The 18,133-nt window shown below is 36.7% G+C and overlaps 4 protein-coding genes across 4 annotated transcripts; 1 reads left to right on the plus strand and 3 right to left on the minus strand.

The window, feature by feature from the left end:
- Positions 1-462: 462 nt before the first annotated feature.
- LOC120012160 (rop guanine nucleotide exchange factor 7-like) lies at positions 463-3,772 on the minus strand. The gene is made up of 7 exons (XM_038863457.1): positions 2,940-3,772; positions 2,703-2,819; positions 2,436-2,590; positions 1,999-2,073; positions 1,628-1,918; positions 1,190-1,546; positions 463-1,104 (listed from the first exon to the last, which is right to left on the minus strand). Exons 1-7 carry the CDS (start codon positions 3,328-3,330, stop codon positions 601-603), a joined length of 1,890 nt encoding a protein of 629 aa, XP_038719385.1. The 5' UTR covers positions 3,331-3,772; the 3' UTR covers positions 463-600.
- Positions 3,773-9,353: 5,581 nt separating this feature from the next.
- On the plus strand, positions 9,354-10,552 carry LOC120011667 (glutathione S-transferase U8-like). The gene is made up of 3 exons (XM_038862764.1): positions 9,354-9,744; positions 10,000-10,410; positions 10,457-10,552. Exons 1-2 carry the CDS (start codon positions 9,427-9,429, stop codon positions 10,384-10,386), a joined length of 705 nt encoding a protein of 234 aa, XP_038718692.1. The 5' UTR covers positions 9,354-9,426; the 3' UTR covers positions 10,387-10,410; positions 10,457-10,552.
- A 592-nt stretch (positions 10,553-11,144) lies between these two features.
- Positions 11,145-12,275, minus strand: LOC120011668 (universal stress protein PHOS32-like). The gene is made up of 4 exons (XM_038862765.1): positions 11,951-12,275; positions 11,751-11,860; positions 11,525-11,646; positions 11,145-11,416 (listed from the first exon to the last, which is right to left on the minus strand). The coding sequence occupies exons 1-4, from the start codon at positions 12,123-12,125 to the stop codon at positions 11,335-11,337; spliced, it is 489 nt and encodes a 162-aa protein (XP_038718693.1). The 5' UTR covers positions 12,126-12,275; the 3' UTR covers positions 11,145-11,334.
- Positions 12,276-13,364: 1,089 nt separating this feature from the next.
- LOC120013424 (copper transporter 1-like) lies at positions 13,365-14,335 on the minus strand. Its single transcript, XM_038865228.1, has one exon. It carries the CDS (start codon positions 14,247-14,249, stop codon positions 13,779-13,781), a length of 471 nt encoding a protein of 156 aa, XP_038721156.1. The 5' UTR covers positions 14,250-14,335; the 3' UTR covers positions 13,365-13,778.
- Between the last annotated feature and the right edge of the window lie 3,798 nt (positions 14,336-18,133).

The following is an 18,133-nucleotide window of genomic DNA, read 5'->3' on the forward strand; positions in this document are numbered from 1 at the left end:
ACCACAAGAAATCCCAAAATGCAGAATATCTTCATTGGAGCCACCATTTTTTGTTCTCTCCAAATGCAAACAATTCTATCCTTTTGCGTTCAAGCCAAAAACAGTGCGTTTGACTGTTTTTGGCAGGTGTAAACACGCTTGGCAAATGTACAGGGGTTTAAGGAGAAACGGGGTCAATCGAGTTGGAATGGGCCAGGCGTTCTTTATTAGTTTGGTCACGATTGGGGCTTGGGCCAACATTGGGCCTTCTTTCATTATTAGGATGGGCCATTATGTCTTGTAGGGGAATGAATAAAAATAGTTGGCCCACCCAGGCCAAAGAGCCTAGTCCATAGAGGCCATAAACTGAATCCTGGGGACTGACTGGGACTACTCAAATGACACAATTCAACAATTTCATTACCCTGATCCTGTGGAGGGGATTTCTGAAGGGAGGTGCACATTTTGAAGAGGTTCCAACGATATAAAAATAATAATAATAATAATGAGACATTAATGCTGGCAAAAATATAAGACATCTAATTATATCATTACAGAGGTCTCGTTACAACACTTCAACATGACAGAACTCTTATGGAATACATGTATGAATGCCCACATTCATTCTTCAACGACTGAGTTCTCTGTCGATGGACTGACTGCTTCTTTTCTCCATTCAAATGACTTGAACCCATTCTGAGACGGTGACGGTGATGCTACTCGAGTCGTTTTATCTACTCCCTCTATCAGATTACTGTAATCCTTCCCTTTCGATTCGATGCTCAGATAATCGGTTAAGACCTTCTTCACACCCAAACCGCGCTGTGGAATCTTACCACTGGTCAAGAATGGAGTTCTATCTCCCTTGGAAGGGCTAACTAATGATGCTGGCGAAAAGGCTGGTGTGGCATAAGCCGTTTTGTATGGGGTACTAGGGGTTGGAACTGAATATGGAATCGTAACGCTTCTGTGAGCAATCATACCCACTGAAGACAACGACGAGAGTTGGTCTGAATGTTTAGTCAAGTCGTCGACATAAAGCAGATCATCAATTCGAGCTACGATATTGAATGCCAGGCTCTCCAACACTCTTGAGTAGCTCTCTAAAATGGATTTTCCAACATCCTGAATAACCAAGAGAAGTCTGATTAATTTGGACAGCATTAGTCTTAAAATGAGTTAAATTGATGAGTAGAGAAGTAATCAAAACCTTGTTGCACTGAATTTTGCTCATATCTAAAGCAGTCTGCGGAAGACCAGGGAACTGCTGCTTCAAGCAAAGCAGGAGACTTTCTGCTCTGTCAGCTAGCAATTCCCTCTTGTCTACGTCGATCATCAAGTCCTTTACCAATTCCCAAGATGATCTGGAACTAGATCGGGTGGTAGTATTGGCAGGTTTTGAGTTGGATCTTTTTCTCCACACATAGATTGAGGCCTCCGCTCTGTTAGCGATCTCAATAGCTTGATGCTCAGAGGACAAATCAAGGCAATCAAGCAGACATTCAGGGGAAAACTGGTCGGATGAAATATATCTATAGATAATATCTCCCAAGCTGGCTTTCCCATTCTGAAAACAGAATTCAGTGACCCTTGTCAGCTAGGTTTTTTGTGATCTCATATTACACCGCATAATTTGGTAGTTTCATACCTTTGGAAGAGCCTCCAAGTAAGATTCAGGAACTTCCATGTCGGCGAGAGTAATATTGTTGATAGCCATAGCAGCTTTCAACATTTGGCTTGTGCAATCACGTTTGTGCCGCAACTGTTTTCTTGAATTCTCATCAAGGCCGCCAGGCGGCACTCGGGGCACAGGTAGCCACCATTTCTCCTCTTGTCGCTGAAGTGCTCTTCGGAAAGACGTTGATCCATCAGCCTCTGGGGCCAGAATCCCTTGGTCAACATACCAGAATTCGGTGTCATTGAAACTATCCAATATCTCCTGCAAAGGAGGTTCCATTTCAGAATAGTTTCATGGGGATGTGACAATCTAACAAGTTAACAGGTATAAGTAAATCTTACAAGAAGCATGTTATCTAATTTCCGTAGAGCTGGAAGATTGACGTAAATATCTGACCGCGGTCTACAAGTCATCACCTGCATCAAATTTTAAGAAAAATCCAATGAGTACACGATCAAGAAACCATCCATCCATCCATCCATCCAACCCCTAAACACTTATCATATTAGGTGTAATACAGTAACTGCATGCCAATCAACACTTTCACCATTGCGGGTTGCACAAAACTAGTCTACCATATGTGGACTGTAGTTTATAACGGCAAGCTAACGTTATTAATTCTGCTTATTAGTTAATTCAATTTCTCTACTAGACAATTTAATCAACCTCAAGTGTTCAAGCCAACTATTCTATGCAACAAGTCAGCCACATCGGTGTTTATGGATCAAACAATACAAGAACGGGTGTAAATTCCGAATGCTGAAACCGTACACAATACCTCAAGCTTGGTTCCATCTGGAAATGTCTGCCAAGAGGGTGTTAACTCAACAATATGATCACTAACGCAAAGAAGCCATTCCATCTCTCTTCGCCACATCGCTTTCTTTTGAGGAGGCAAAGGTTCTAGCCTCCATAGTTGCCCAAAAAGGGTAGCTACACAATTGGGTAGAATGTGAGCAAAAGAACGATCCAACAAAAGCAAACAAAGAGATTGAATACCCAATACAGACAATGAAATGCCAAAATGAAGCCAAATCAATAATACCACAAAGATTTGTGATGGCATTTGAAATGGCCAAAGCTGTGCAAACCCCATTCCCGCAACCTGACATATCTTCTCCAAGCAGCAATTTTGAAAACCTTTCCTTCATCATTTCAATCTCTAAAACCCCAAAAAGCCAAACTCATGTTACCAAAAACATCTTCACAAACTTATTACAAGTGAAAAAAACACAAAAGGTAGAAATTATTACCTGAAATTGAAAAAGGTAGAAATTATTACCTGAGATTGACGACCCTTGCTTCTCTAATTTCCTGTCACCCAAACTGGGTTTCTCTTCGCTTTCCATATCAACTTGGCTTGCACAATCGGAAGCCTCAACTTTCTCTACGGGCCAACCCATAGAAGGAGGAGAAGACGACTCTTGAGAGCTACAATGGCTTTGGTCCTCATGCACTGTCGTTTCAGATGTCAAAAAATCAGAGCTTGAACTGCTCTCTCGACCTTTATCTTCAATCAAATCCCCAAAAGTCTGAACTTTTTCATCTCCATTTTGAGCAGACCCTTTGTTCTTCTCTTCAATGTCTCCGTCCCCAACCACCGAACCCTCCATTTTATCTTTCGATTCTTCAATAAACCCAGGAGGCGATGCACAAAAAACAGAGTTTACCATCCCTGTAAATTGAAGCCTATTCAAGCGACACCCATCAAAAAAGCTAGCCTTTTGGACAAGTTTCGAAACCTAGAAACTCAATAAAAGAAATTGGGTTCGGATTATAAGAACTATACTACTTCCCTAGAGACATACAAAGTTAGGTCGGAGACTTAGTTGTTGGCGGTGCTGGGTCTCTACTCTTTCTTTTTGTTGATTGAAAGCTCCACCATGTCTACTTCTGCGTAATTTGGATGACCATGTGAACGGACAAGATAGCCAGTGATGATTACTAAAGCTTCCCCAAGCACATGAATTAAAAGGACATGAAGAGGCTCTCCCTTAACGATCCTTTAATACATAAAAAGATACCTTATTTTTTCCCCCTCCAAGTGCAGACCATAAACAAACAAGCCTTGGGGTTTGCTTAAACAAGGCTTCAAAATGATAATGCGGTAACAAATCTCAAGGTATATGACAAAATATATATATATAACTTTATGATGGGAGTCGTGCAATTTAAAACTTCATAATGTGTTTTAGCCTCCTAAGATACGCTTGGGTTTAGCGGTCAAAATAACTGGAAAAAGAGATTATCCTTCCAGTGATGTGAGCCCGGCTTGGATCCCATGATTCATGTGTAAACTTTTATTATGGCTACGCTCCTCTGTGTTTTGTTTACTCTTTATTTAAAAATTTTCTTAGATGGGTATTTATTTTCTGTTTTTGTACAGTTAGGTGGCCCGGACAGCCCATTTTCGATATTACTAAGGATGATTGAAATGTATGTTAATGGCTTTGGGGGCAACGAGAATCCAATACCGGCGGGCTTGTTTTGTAGTTTATGTAAACGGCAGGGGTGGCTTAGGGTTTAAGCGTATGATATAATCCAGGGCTTAAGGGGTATTTTGACCATTTTACGTTCTCAATTATCCGTCTCTATTTTTTATAACCCATTAAATATTTATTTATATCTACATTTTTATAACCGATAACAACTCCACAGGCATACTAAATTGAAATTCGGACAAGGCTAGCCACAGGCAAATCCGTCTGACAGATTAGTTAAGCCGAGATTTAGCACAACTCACGTGGAAATAGTTGCGCTAGTTTATAATCGAACTTCGACATCGGGCGAAATTCTTTACACCTTAATCTGAAAAAGACAATCAGTTAAGCTATTGTCAAGTGATAATATTAAATATATGTAGACATTCAAAAGTAGAAATCAAACTATAACATATGTCATTGCAACTAACTTAAAGAATCATAGTGAAAAAGACATTGAAATATTGGAGTTGTAGTTGAGAACTAGTCCTCTAAGCTACTCTAATTTCTTATTGTAACTTTCGATACAAGGCTTTTTAATGTTCGTCTCCACATCTTTCTTGTTGGTTCCTACACCATTAATCATTGGATTATATTGCAGGTTGTTTTACCAACCGAGAATGTTATTGTTAATTAGGTGTAAGCCAGGGTCCTACCAACGGCTAGTTTGTTTGTGTTGTTTGGCTGATGTTGACCGTCTATTTGAATTTAGTTATGCCGTAGAGGGAAAGGAAAATCTTCCATTCCAAGCTTGTTTGTGTTTTTGTAATCCCTTTGAGCATTTACTTTCGCTTTGGAAAATGTTTGTTGGATTCCTTGTGAATTTATTCCCATCTTGACACCATTTCGAATTTAAAATACTGAGTGTGGGAAGTCATTTTACTTCAGACACGTGTCAAAATCTCATTAAGCGATAATACATGTTAACCAAGCTATCCCAACGATCGGTTGGACTAAAAGGAACAAACATTCAAATGACTCACCATAAAAGAGAGAGAGAAGGGGTGTTAACCAAGCTATCCCAACAATCGGTCGGATTAATTAAGAGGAACGAACATTCAAATGACTCAGTATAAAAGGGAGAGAGGGGGTTGATGTAATTTTGTAAGCACTAATTGTAAATCCAACACTCCCATACAACCAACTATATTATCCGTTCCCTCGAGGATACATCGAACCCTCACCATTTTGTTTCTTCCTAGTTAGGAAGTGAGTTAAGGCTCAACTCACTTAACTAGATAAAATGTCTATTTAGTATTAAGGGGGGTGGACTTAACCCTTACATCTTTCGATGCGGTATTCTTACAACACTACTTTGTGATTATTTTTCTCTTGAGTCCAAGAGACCGACTTGAGTGCCAGAGCGTCTATAGCCAACCCACCACCGTTAGGCTTGTTGACTATTGTCGTTGTTTTCGGGGAGAGAAGTGCAAATATCAAGAAGCCAACCTGCATGACAGCATTGAATGAGTCGCGTTCAAATTCAAAATTTTGGTTTAAACTTATTGAATACCAAGGTTGGGCCGACCCATTCATGCATTTGGGCGTGTCCCATACTTGTTTATTCTCTTTTTAGTGACCTAGGTTGGGCCTGGCTTATTCACAGTAATGAATGGCCCATATCCGCTCGGCCCATGGTTTCCCATGGCCCATTGGTAGGCCTGTGTGTGGCTAATGAATTAAGGAAGTCCAAGGACAGGCCATATTTTCATTTGAAAAAGAAAAACCTCGTCCTAAAATTTAAAAAACCAACCACTTCGCTGACTATATATAGTAATTAAGGAATATGTTAAACAACTAGTATTTAGACTCGTGCAGTGCACGAATAATAATTATTTTTTTACATGTGCTCATGGAAAAATCAATACAAAGTAGGTTTTAGAAAAATATATGCATAATTATCTTTGCTATAGAATATTGATTTACAAAGATATTGCTAATAAAGATTGGATTATGGGTATATATTATATAGTTTTCTTGAACACCTAACATAAAAATTTTAAGGAAAAGAAACAAAAACATACACAAATAGAGTTATTAATATATATATATATATATTTGCAAATGTAAATAAATGTATAAACTTTTACGGGATAGGTGTTGGGAAGGAAGAGACATAAATTGGATAAATGAAGTTCAAATAATATATTTTTAGAATGCTACGTTCAAGTTTATAGTAAAATAATATTCCCTGTAACTAAAAGTAAATAATCTTAACAAAGACTTAAAAGGGAAAAAAAATTTTGCATGAGAAGACAAACATGTTTGAATCAACATAATACTCCATGCAGTTAAGCTTATTTTGTTTCATGCAAAATATCATATAATTTAACTTTTTTAAAGAGTATAACACATGAATCTAAATCAATAAACATATCAATTTTCTGGCTTTGTCATATGTAGTACAATCAGATAGATATGTAGCAAATAAAATAAACTCGAGCTTATAGAATGTGTATTTCCTAACCTTTTGTTAAGAACCCCTAGTACAATGTCAAGTTAAAATTTGATAAACCCTTGTACAAAAACTTGCAAGTAGAGCAAAAAAAGAATTTATTGATATTGATAAAACCAATGCAAAAAAAAAAAGCGAGGAGGAGAAAGATGATCGTGATTTACCTTTTTTTAATATATTATCATATTCTTACTAAATTCAACAAATATAATAAAGATAATTGAGTAACTTATATATAATCATAAAAATACATATATTCAACAAAATTTTTGTAGAGACACTACTGACATTAACTTTAAATTTCTAGTAAGATAAGAAATTGAAGTTGATGATAATAAAAAATTGACAAGAGTGTGACATTCTATATTTATTCTGAAACACCTTTTTGAATATCAAATTACTTGTAGTATTACGTATTTGTTATTCATCATTAACAATCAATATCTTCAGCTCATTCATACTTTTTACCCTAGAGACTGCAACATGACCATGATTGAAAATTAAACTTGACAAATACAAACTCATATGAGAAAGTAATTGTCCTTTACTTTTGATTATTTTCATTGAAAACAAATAGTTAATATATATTGTCTTCGTTGAAATCTAAATAATAATTGAGAATCTGATTGATGTCTGATCATTCAAGTAATAAATACCTTGTAACCCACCTTACTCTCTTAAATAACCTTACCTTCTATAATGTATTTTTCCAATTGTGTTATTATCAATATGGTTTTATTGCATAAACTAAATTCTGATCAATAATTCTAAGCAGCATGCCTGAAACACCAATCTTCAATTTGAATTCATAGTTTGGAAGACCAAAAGATGTAATTCTAAGTATTTGTCAACGCTTCACACAACATTAAATTAATTGTTCGGTTTAAATTAATTAATTTTGTAGTTCGTATCGGGGATTTTTTCAATAGGATTATATAATTAACATTGATCATATTGATATAATATCATGTTTTGACTAAGAGATCAAATCAAATTCGTATCATAGAGCCTAGTGGAGCATTCCAAAGAGTTTATTAATAAGTTAAGAAAATCTATTGGTGCAACCAAAATCGTTCTTACTTGTTTAAATATATTTTAAAAAAATAACTTAAGCAATATTTTTGTCCTTGATGGCTCCTCTTTGACAACTCCCCTTCATATCCTTCCTTGGCTTTGGCTGTCTTTTTTAGTGAGCTTGTGAAATCAAAGTCTTTGAAAGGAACGCACATAGAAGGGCAATGATTAAAATTTTACATTTAAATAATTTATTCAATTATGAAGTACCACAATAACAAATCAAAGGATGCTAAACCAATACCAAAAATATTAAAAAAAAATTCCAAGAATTTTCGGCAGTCGAAATTGAAGCAAACATCACCATTCATTAAAAAAATATGAGATGTAAAAGAATTTATATATGACATATAGCAAAAATAATATACAAACCACTATCGATGAACCCAATAGATTGCATAACTGGTAAATGGGTCTGCAGACCACTATCGATGTATAATAACTCACCAGACAATAAAAAAAAATCCTTCAATTAGAACTACATGACCGGATCCATATTGTTTCTCAGCAACCTGGAAAACTTATGTTCATAAGAAAAAAATTGTACATACATGCACTGATTTGGTCAATTTGCCATCTTTATTAAGGCAAGCAATCTCTAGTGTTCGATCAACTCCAACATTCAAACCTGCAAAAAAAGGTGAAAGTAAAAAATTAAATCCGTGCCCATAGTACTTTAATGCACTACATCTCAATTCATCAAACATAAAATCTATGAATCAAAGTTAACATCCTCCCAAAACAGACCCTCAATACCAACAATAGCCATCATTACTATTTCGCCTAATGAATATGAGATAACTTCATATTAAATTATTTCGTTTTGAGACAATATGAAAGAGGTCTTGGCTTTGGAACATGCGTAGATCCATCTAAAATACTAAAATAATGAACCAAACAATTTTTAATTGCACATGTGATCTCAAAGCTTCGGCCTTTCCGAACAATATCCAACACCCTCTAATTCCTTCATCCCCACAGGAACCCTTACTGAAATTTCAAAATATATGCCAGAGAACAAACTATATAATTCACATTAAAAAAATAATCGTAATTTCTGCATGATTTAAAGGTATTTAAATCAACATAGAAGTTCTAACATATTCTAGTGTCATTTAATACAGATTGCTTATTTAAATCCTTCCAAGAAAAATAATCAGATTGATCGATCCAATTAAAAACTTTTAGGGTGATTCACCTTATCCTTCCTCAAAAATACCAAATTTTAACACTAGATAAGCAATCAGACACAAATCCAAGCTCCTCAAAAAAAAAAAACGTAAATTTTAAAAAGAACCAATTGATCAAATGCCAAGAACCACACAGAAGAAAGGACAATGAAAATCTCAATCTTAAAGGAGTTGGAAGTCAGGGTCACAGGAATTAGGACTCAAACTTTAAACTAAGGAAACAACAAACCGTTTAATCCTATCAGAGGCAGAAGTTCCAACATTATGAATTTATCATTGTCTCTTTATCAACAAATACTAAATAAAAAATATCTAAAAAATATCTTGAAAGTTTGGGAAGGAAAAACAACTCAAGTGTATCCTACTTTTATATAGATAAGCATTGACTTTTTCAGCACAAAAAACAATATGATATGATTGACAAGTACTTTAATTATCAACATCACAATGAAAAGTATAATTAAGTAATTAGAGGAATCATGAACTTAGTTGTTAAGTGAGCTTCATCTTCTTCCCTCTATATAACTATCTTGGTTTGCATTCAACACTCCACAAGAGACTACCACTAAAATGGCTGATCAAGAAGTGAAGGTTCTTGGGCAATGGGGAAGCCCATATAGTCGCAGAGTAGAACTAGCACTAAAGCTGAAAGGTGTGCCTTATGAGTACGTAGAAGAAGATGTCTATGTCAAGAAAAGTCCATTGCTTCTCAAATCCAACCCTGTACACAAGAAAGTTCCAGTGCTCATTCACAATGGAAAACCAACCGTTGAGTCTCTTGTAATAATCGAATACATTGAGGAGACTTGGAAAGCCAATCCCATCCTGCCGGAGGACCCATATGAGCGAGCCATGGCTCGATTCTGGGCCAAGTACATAGACGACAAGGTAATTACTATACAGTCAAGAACTTAAGAGATCCCAACAGCATATATCTTATCCCAATTATTGAGTTGTACGTACATGATTTTATGTGCTTGAATATTGTGCGTCGAACTCAACAGCTAGAAGTTGGGATAATTGAAATCTCAATTGCTGGGATATTTATTATTTACGATTACTATTACTATATTTGTACTTAGACGACCCATTTGTTCCTTATTATTAAACTTTCATGGTTCTTCTTCTTATTGCTACGTTCAGTGCAACCCTGCGCTGTGGAAAGCTGGCTGGGCGGAGGAGGAAGGGCGAGAGAAGGCCGTTGAGGAGGCATTTGGATGCCTGGAAGTACTGGAAAATGAGCTGAAGGGGAAAGGTACAAGGTTCTTCGGAGGAGATAAGATTGGATTGGCAGACATTGCTGCTAATTTCATAGCATTTTGGCTTGGAATTTGGGAACAATGTTCAGGAGTTCAATTGCTTACTGGAGACAAATTCCCCTCTCTAAGCAATTGGAAGGACGAGTTTCTGAGCTGCAGTGTTGTCAAGGAAAATTTGCCTCCCAGAGAAAACTTGGTTCACGTCTTTCAATCCATTTTGGCAAAAACATTTGTGGCAAGTAAGTCGTCTGTCCTTATTAACTTAAAATGAAGGGGCCATCTATGGACTCATCAGTTTGTTTTCAGTCTTTCCAGTCACCGTAAAATATTGCACTCATCATTTTGTTTTCAGTCTTTCCAGTCAGTGTCCACCGGACAGTTGTTGTGTTTTGTCTAATTTGCCGATTACAGAGCAATAATGAAGAAGCTTCAAAATCCAATATCTCCCGATCACAAAGCTCTACATCGATGTGAAATTAACTTGAAACAAATAAACATTATGATCAATAGCTACAATTGAGATGCAAAGGACCCAATCTATAAATATTTATGTACGATCATAGTATCAAGTAACAAAATGACAATATGATGCATGCCCAACCCACTAACACAATATTGTTCTCTTTGATTTTCCACCTGCATGACTTTAAAATACGTCATGCTAATTAAAAATAAGTCTAGTCATAGAAAGGGCTTCATGAGGATCCGTCCAAACGATATGAGGTGAAGAAATGACCATACATCATTCTCCCCACCTCAAATACATGCTCAACCCACGAGCACAACATTGTTCGTTTTAGATTTCCACCCGCATGATTTTTGAAACGAGGCCCAACCCACAAACACAACATTGTTCACTTTACGTTTCCACCCCCACGATTTTTAAAACGAAACATGTTAGTTAAGGATTGGGTCTGCCCATGTAAATCACTCTAGGTGATATGGGGCGGAGGAATGATCACCATCACAATCACACTGATAATCGGCATAGAAAATATTAAATATCATTAATTTATTCCAGAGATCAAGAATTTATTCCAGAGATCAAGTATGTCAAACAAAATACTACAATATTGTTGTTCAAACTCAGGGATCAGATGATCAGATACATAAAACTGAAGATCATTCTCCAAACATTAAAAAAAAAGATGGACTCAATAGAAACAACAGATTCAAGCACTACCCATATGGGTTTTTTAAATTAAACTCAAACCAGTGATCAGTGCTTTGGTTCCTTGACAATAGTGACAGGGCATAAGGCATGTGTCATCACAAAACTGCTCACACTCCCCAACAATATCCTGTTCCCAAAAACAGATCACAATCACCCACCATACATTTGTTCACGATCAAGAAAACCCATTAACATCAATGGAGAAAAAAAAGCAGAGAAATTTGAAATTTAATACCTTTGAACAGTGCCAAGTCCTCTGCTTCCCATAACTAGAGAGTCCAGCTTCAGATCTTCAATTGCATCCAGCAGCTTCTCTCTGGCATCACCTCCCCAATACACTTTTGTAATAACTTTAATCTACAACAATCGCATATCCACAACATAACACATTCAAGAATCAAATTTGCCACAATCTTATCAACATATATATACCAAAGTAGCCTCTGGAGGTTAAAAATTACCTCTTTTTGTCTCGAAGCAGTATCGAGAACATCAAGAACTTCGATGTCTGTCTTGACATCGTACTTTTTCATGATCTCTGGCTCTCTGAATTCGGACAAAGGAATCAGGGCTGCAATCAAGCAAATAAACATAACCCAGATCGGGTCAAGAAGAGAGAAAGTACAAATAAGGAGATTAAAGACGAGGAATTTATACTTACGAGAACCAGATTTGGCCCAGAGAGTGCTGCGAGACTCATCGGGTGAATTGGGATTGATATGGATGATGTAAAGGGTATCACCCTTATCAGCCAAGTTGTCAATAGCCCATTTGAGGGCACTCTTGCTGCTTGAAGAGAAGTCCATGGCCACACCAATACTCCTATCTCCTGGCATTTTTTGGTCTCTTTCCCTTCTCCTTCTTGCTTTCTCTCCTCCTTTCTCTGCTATTTATGTGAAACTTGTCTCTTTTCTTGTATTAGAAGAACAAAAGCTTTGCGTGTAAAGGATGGTCGTTATGTGATAGAGGCAGAGATTCTGACATAGGATTAAGGGGGGTTTAACAATAGATATTTTTCAGATTAGCGACTGGATTATGGGCCGGGCTTGCCTACAAAGATGCCATTTGAGTTGGATTGATACCGTACACGTGTTCCCCAAATCCTTTGACCGGTGGATGAGGTGCTCGCTTTTACATTTCCCACGACGGTTATCCACGCAAGTGCCTTATAGCCGTGATTTGTGCTTGATGCGCCGACAAATCATCATGATGAACGGTAATGGATTGGTGAGCCCACCTTTGCTTTTGCGTGGACAATTTGTTGAAATAATGTGAGGGGCACGCGGATAAGGTTCCTGCAGTAAAATCACTATGATTAATCTTATACGTCTAATATATGTTTATCAAATTTAAAAATTGTGTGAATTACATGTTGATAAATGCATTATATATGTCAGTAACTAAAATTGCGAGAAATTGCAGTGATTTTTAGTGAATGAGTCTTTTAACCAGAACGTCCTGCCGTTTTATACAGTAAATTTATGGTATTTGGTATTATTTCAAGGAAAAAAAAAAAAGGTTTTGTATTTATCCTAAATTTATGGTTTTTAAAGATATGATGGAATGGAATTAATTATTAGGGACAGCAATGATAAAACTGGTTTGTCGATGCGAAGCTTCCTTGCACCTTCCTGTTTCCTTGTCAACTAGTGATGGGCTGGGGTATTAACATTTCACAATTGATATTTGATGGTTTTAAAATTGACTAATCACTTTATTGGGCCAATCAGCTAAGTAGTTGTGAAATCCTTCAATTTTTCTAATTAGGCGCAACACCAGCCCAAGAGCTGTTAACGTCTCGTAGAAAGCCCATTCATTTACTCTTCCTAGCAGTCCCCGTCCACCGCAGCACCGGTATTCACGCTTTCTAGTCGCGTAGTGGAAGACGGACTAGGCTCGTCAACTAATTTCACCATCATCCACCACCGTATCACTGAATCATCCGTTGATTCTCACTCAAGCTGACGGTAATATCGTCGTCGTCGTCGTCGCTACACGACACAAGAAGAGACGAACGCTCTGATTTTCACATTTTTCCAGTAAGGACTTGAAGGTCAACAAATTTGAGACTCTCGTTATCGATCGACGACTACCTCAAAATTCCTGATATTACAGATGTTAACAGCACTACGCCACTACCATGTGCATAAAAATAAAATTGTTTCTAAGTCGCCGTTGTGTGTCTTGCCAAGAAGGTGTGAAAACAAACAGCAGAAATCAAATCGATCGCCAAATCGAACTGATTCATCCGTATTTTCAAAAAAAGAACAAACTAAATTACCGAAAAATCACTGATAACTGATGACTGACCGACTAAATTCAGATCACCTAACTGACCGTTTACACCCCTAGTCTTGCCTTGAAACAAAGTAATAAGCCAGTGAAAAGTAGAAGCACAAGATGCTTAATTGAAACGGATACAGAGATCATATTATAGATACCCAATAACATAAACAGAGTAATTTGCTCAATTTCATCCGATAGAGTCATCAAGCCTTAGGGGTGCCGCCGGCGGAGATAGCTTGGTTGGCCGTGGCAAGAGCAAGAGCCTTGACAACAAAGAATCCGATGGCATGACCAGCCACGGCAACTATAAAGATACCAAGATTGTAGGACATAACAGAGAGCATGACCAAGTAAGCAAAACCCATGCGAACAGCATAAACACTGGCCCGACCCAACGCACCGAGTAGTGGGCGGTTTATGCCAAATCTTGAGGTTGGAAAAACAGAGAGAATCTCAATAGAAAGGGCCAGAAGGAATATGAAGAAAAGAGCCAATATGTACATGCCCAGACTCCGGTTTGGCCAACCAGAGAAGAGGATGATTGCATCTTTGCCCCAGTAGAAGCTCATATGCATGATCATGTTCATATCCATGTCCCCTGTTGTTGAGTTCATGGTTCCATCCGACATTGACCCTGGAGTCATCGGCATACCTCCATGATCACCGTTAGACATTCTTGAGGTTTCTAGAGAGAGAGGGTGGGGGTGGCGAGGGAGGAAGTAACTAAGAGGGTTAAGTTGGGTAGTGAAATGGGTTTCATTGGGTTTATCATAGTTTATGTTAAAGAGGAGCATCAAGCAGGGATACAAGAGTCAAAAACTAGAGGGCAGTTGATGGCAAAATCGATGACCGGTTCTTTGATAGCCTTTTGGTTCCACAAATTCGAGCGGGCTTATGGTCCAAACCTGACAATGTCATTGATGTGTTTGGATTTGAATTTCTAACATGGTATCAAAGTAAAATCTCTCTATTAGACGGATCTCTACTTATCTATTTGTTGAGTCAAACATAACCGAAAAACCTGTAGAACGATTTCAGTACCTACTTAAGATACTGTAAATTGAAAAGGTAACTTGGTATTATTTACTCACTGATAACCCCATTAATAATTTTTAAAAAAGTTGAAGAAATAGTAGTGTCTATATCATCTCTACCGGACGGTGTTGTCTGATGTAGATTCAGTAGTTGACTAGCACTTGCAAGTTCACAAAGTGTTTGCAAAGCTACAGAGAATCACTGGAAAACAAAAAAGCTTTCAGTTTCCACATATGAACGGTAAACAGATCGTCATTTTGTTGGCAGAACTCTCCCGTCATTGTGATGTTTAAGACGGCTTTTTTTTTTTATGACGGATAATGGGTCAACTTAGTAAATTTCTAGGCCCGTGAATTTGAGCCCAGGCCTCATATTTGAGAATTAATAAATTCCTGGGCTGGGCTGCTCTCGCAGAATGACTAGGCTTTTCTCGCAACCCAGCATGTTTGAGCCCGTAAAGTCGAAGCCCAGTTCAAGTTTAAAACTCGAGTTTTAGGATAATGAATTCTTTTTTTCAAATAGAGAAGGGGAAAATCCTGGTCATTAGGATGATACATACCATCCATATCATTTCAATTAGTGACTCGGGTATAGGCTAATGGATTCTTGTTTAGTATTTTGTTGGTGATTTTATGTAGAGAGAGAATCAAACGTGGGAGAAAAACTGTCGGTGACTGAAGTTGACAAATGCTCAAAGAAAATGATATCCAAAAGTGTAAATCAAAATCACATTAAAAACCATACAAAAAAGATGGACCAACCAGGTCTAATGAATGGTCAATTTCAGGACCATATATTACCAAAAGAAATGGAAAATGTCCCATTAGACCAATATATGTTTCATGCTTTAGTAGTCGGTTCTATCCAGTTTTTTTTTTTCCTTCTTTTACTAAAAAAGAAGAATAATTGTGCAATGCATATATACGCATCACTAGCCATTAATTTGGTAGTTAAGATACATCCAAATAACTAGTTAGAGTGGTAAGAATGGTGTGTATCACTCTTTTGATTAGAGTTTGAATCACCCCACCACTGTTCAAAAAATAAAATAAAATTTGGCAGTTAAGATTTGTTTTGTTTGAAATTTTAATTTTTAGGTACTTGCTTCTAAATCATTCCAAGTGTTCCATAGGTTTTTGAAGATGTGTTTTGAGGTATTGGTGATATGTGTTTTGTGACCACGTGATGAGCTTTATCCCAATTTATCATGTCTTCAAGTATAAAACTTTTGTACGTGCGAGTCTGACGTCTCCAATTTAAATACATATTGAATGTAAAAAAAACAAATTTGTAGCATCGGTTATCCAAAAAAAAAAAAAGTCTTTTAAATAATGGATTTTGAGTGATGTGAGTTATGTTCCTATGATTCTCATAATTATCACAAGTGTCAAGTGTGTTTTACTGAAATTTGAAGTTATTAATTGACACATTTTTTGTCTAAGAACATGCATGATCAATCGTTTCTGGTTCACCGCCAGAAAATTGACACCCAATTATATCAATCTGTATGAGTCCTCTTTTATAAAGCTGGTCTCTCATGTCGACCTTCTTGTTCAGTAAAGTAGCTGTAAGCCTGTAATCCCTACTGCACACTTGCATGCCCGGCAACTTTTTTAACCCTTCTTTTTTTTTGAATGTTGAAGGTGGGAGTTCGAATGTTCAAACAGTTGATTCACAAATTCAAGTTAACACCCCCCACCCCCAATCACCAAATACAATAAGCAAAATTAATTACCAAGTCCACTAAAATAATAGAGTTTGCCTAGGATACGAGTTTTTTTTTTAACCGAGTAACCACCAAATCCAACATGTTATTCAAACAATTGAGTAAGCGTAAATCTCGAATCACCAGAACAGCCCGTAGCATGCTGGTGACATATAAGACTGGGTCGAAGTCCATGCGGATAAGGGTTCGGGAAGTGGCAGTAGCCCTTGAAATCAAGATTTTGTAGGAAAATATCCCAAATGATTAGTTCAAACTCCAATTCTTGAATACCATACCACTTAAATCCAGAGAAATAATCAATTAAGCTATTGTCAAATGATCATGGGATAAGAGTCCGAATCACCACAACACCACAAAATACAAAACCATTAAAGTAGTGAAATATTCTTACATAGATATCCTATAAATATTAAATACTTGCCATCGAATGTATTTAAGTTAGATGCTAGCTCCCTCGTGATCATTGTACTGCCTTGGTACGTCGCACCCTAAAAGATAACACAAACACACGCATATAAATGCGTTCACCAAGTTTGAACCAACAAAATTAAATGTTTTTGTGACACCTACCTATGTGAAATTACTCATACCAACCCAAGAATGGTATGTGTGTGGAATGAGTCCCAAAGGCTTTATTTTATTTCTTTTACAGAGGGGGCAGTAAAGCATGGGAAAAAGAATGCCAAGACAATTCACTGCAATTTCTCATAAAACCTTTGACCAATGTTATGTATATCATCATAGACTCTTGTTAAATTTGAATTCAATCCCCACAAGACCATTACTATTGTATATATGGTACTCTACTTTATCATCACTTTCCCCCTTTTTAATTCAAACCTTCTGCATTGAAAATTAGTCATGCATGCCACTACTACAAGCCACTAACCTATAAATTTGAGTACAAAATTATGTTAGAAATCCAACTCTAAACACATCAAAGATATTGTTTTCTGTAAGTTATAGGTCTGTACGGATTTGTTTTTCATGAACTGTCGCATTAATTATTAGGCTCGTAAAATGCATCACTTGCGTGAAAGGTGCTAGGACTTTCCTTTATATATTACTAGGCTGGATTATTCCAATGATATTATAGCCTTGACAAATTATTAATTTCATTTAAGCACGTCAAAACCTCAATTGAACCTTAATTAGTTTCTAAATTCCAATTAACATTCCAACATTTTGGAATCCAACTTCAAGTTTTCAACAAAAGAAAGTATGGGCAACATAGTAAATTGATAAGGTTGTCACTTTTGTGGAACCCTCTTGACAAATGGTCATTGAAATTTGAAAGGAAGAAGATGAGGTCCACTATAACACGTTTGAAGGTTCAACACACAATAACAATTTATTAATTAAAATAATAAATAAAAATATTTCAACGAGATTCGAGCACAGAATTTTGACTTGTTTGGCGCAATGTCGCCACTACCACGTCGGCGTAATATTTTGTCGCCGTTAACTAGCGCCGTTATGACTGTTACTGGAAAACAAACCAAAGTACTTTTTCTTTCTTTAATAAAGAAAACCAAGACCGTGAATTACAAGTTAGAAGAACTACCGTCACATAAGCCATCACGCACAATGCAAATTTTTTTTTTTAATTGTGTAAAATGGGAACATGATTAACAAACAATTTATCCACTTTTTACTTAGTCATCCTTCACTTTCATTTTCTCATTACTTGACTTAAGTTTTAATCAATAGTGTTTTTATAGAGAGGTTCAACGTTTGTCTCAATCAAAAATATGTAAGAAAATTTGTGTATGACGAGGTTTATTACCATTTACTCTT

This window comes from Tripterygium wilfordii, chromosome 13 (genome assembly GCF_013401445.1).
Source record: "Tripterygium wilfordii isolate XIE 37 chromosome 13, ASM1340144v1, whole genome shotgun sequence".
NCBI classification, from domain to species: domain Eukaryota; kingdom Viridiplantae; phylum Streptophyta; class Magnoliopsida; order Celastrales; family Celastraceae; genus Tripterygium; species Tripterygium wilfordii.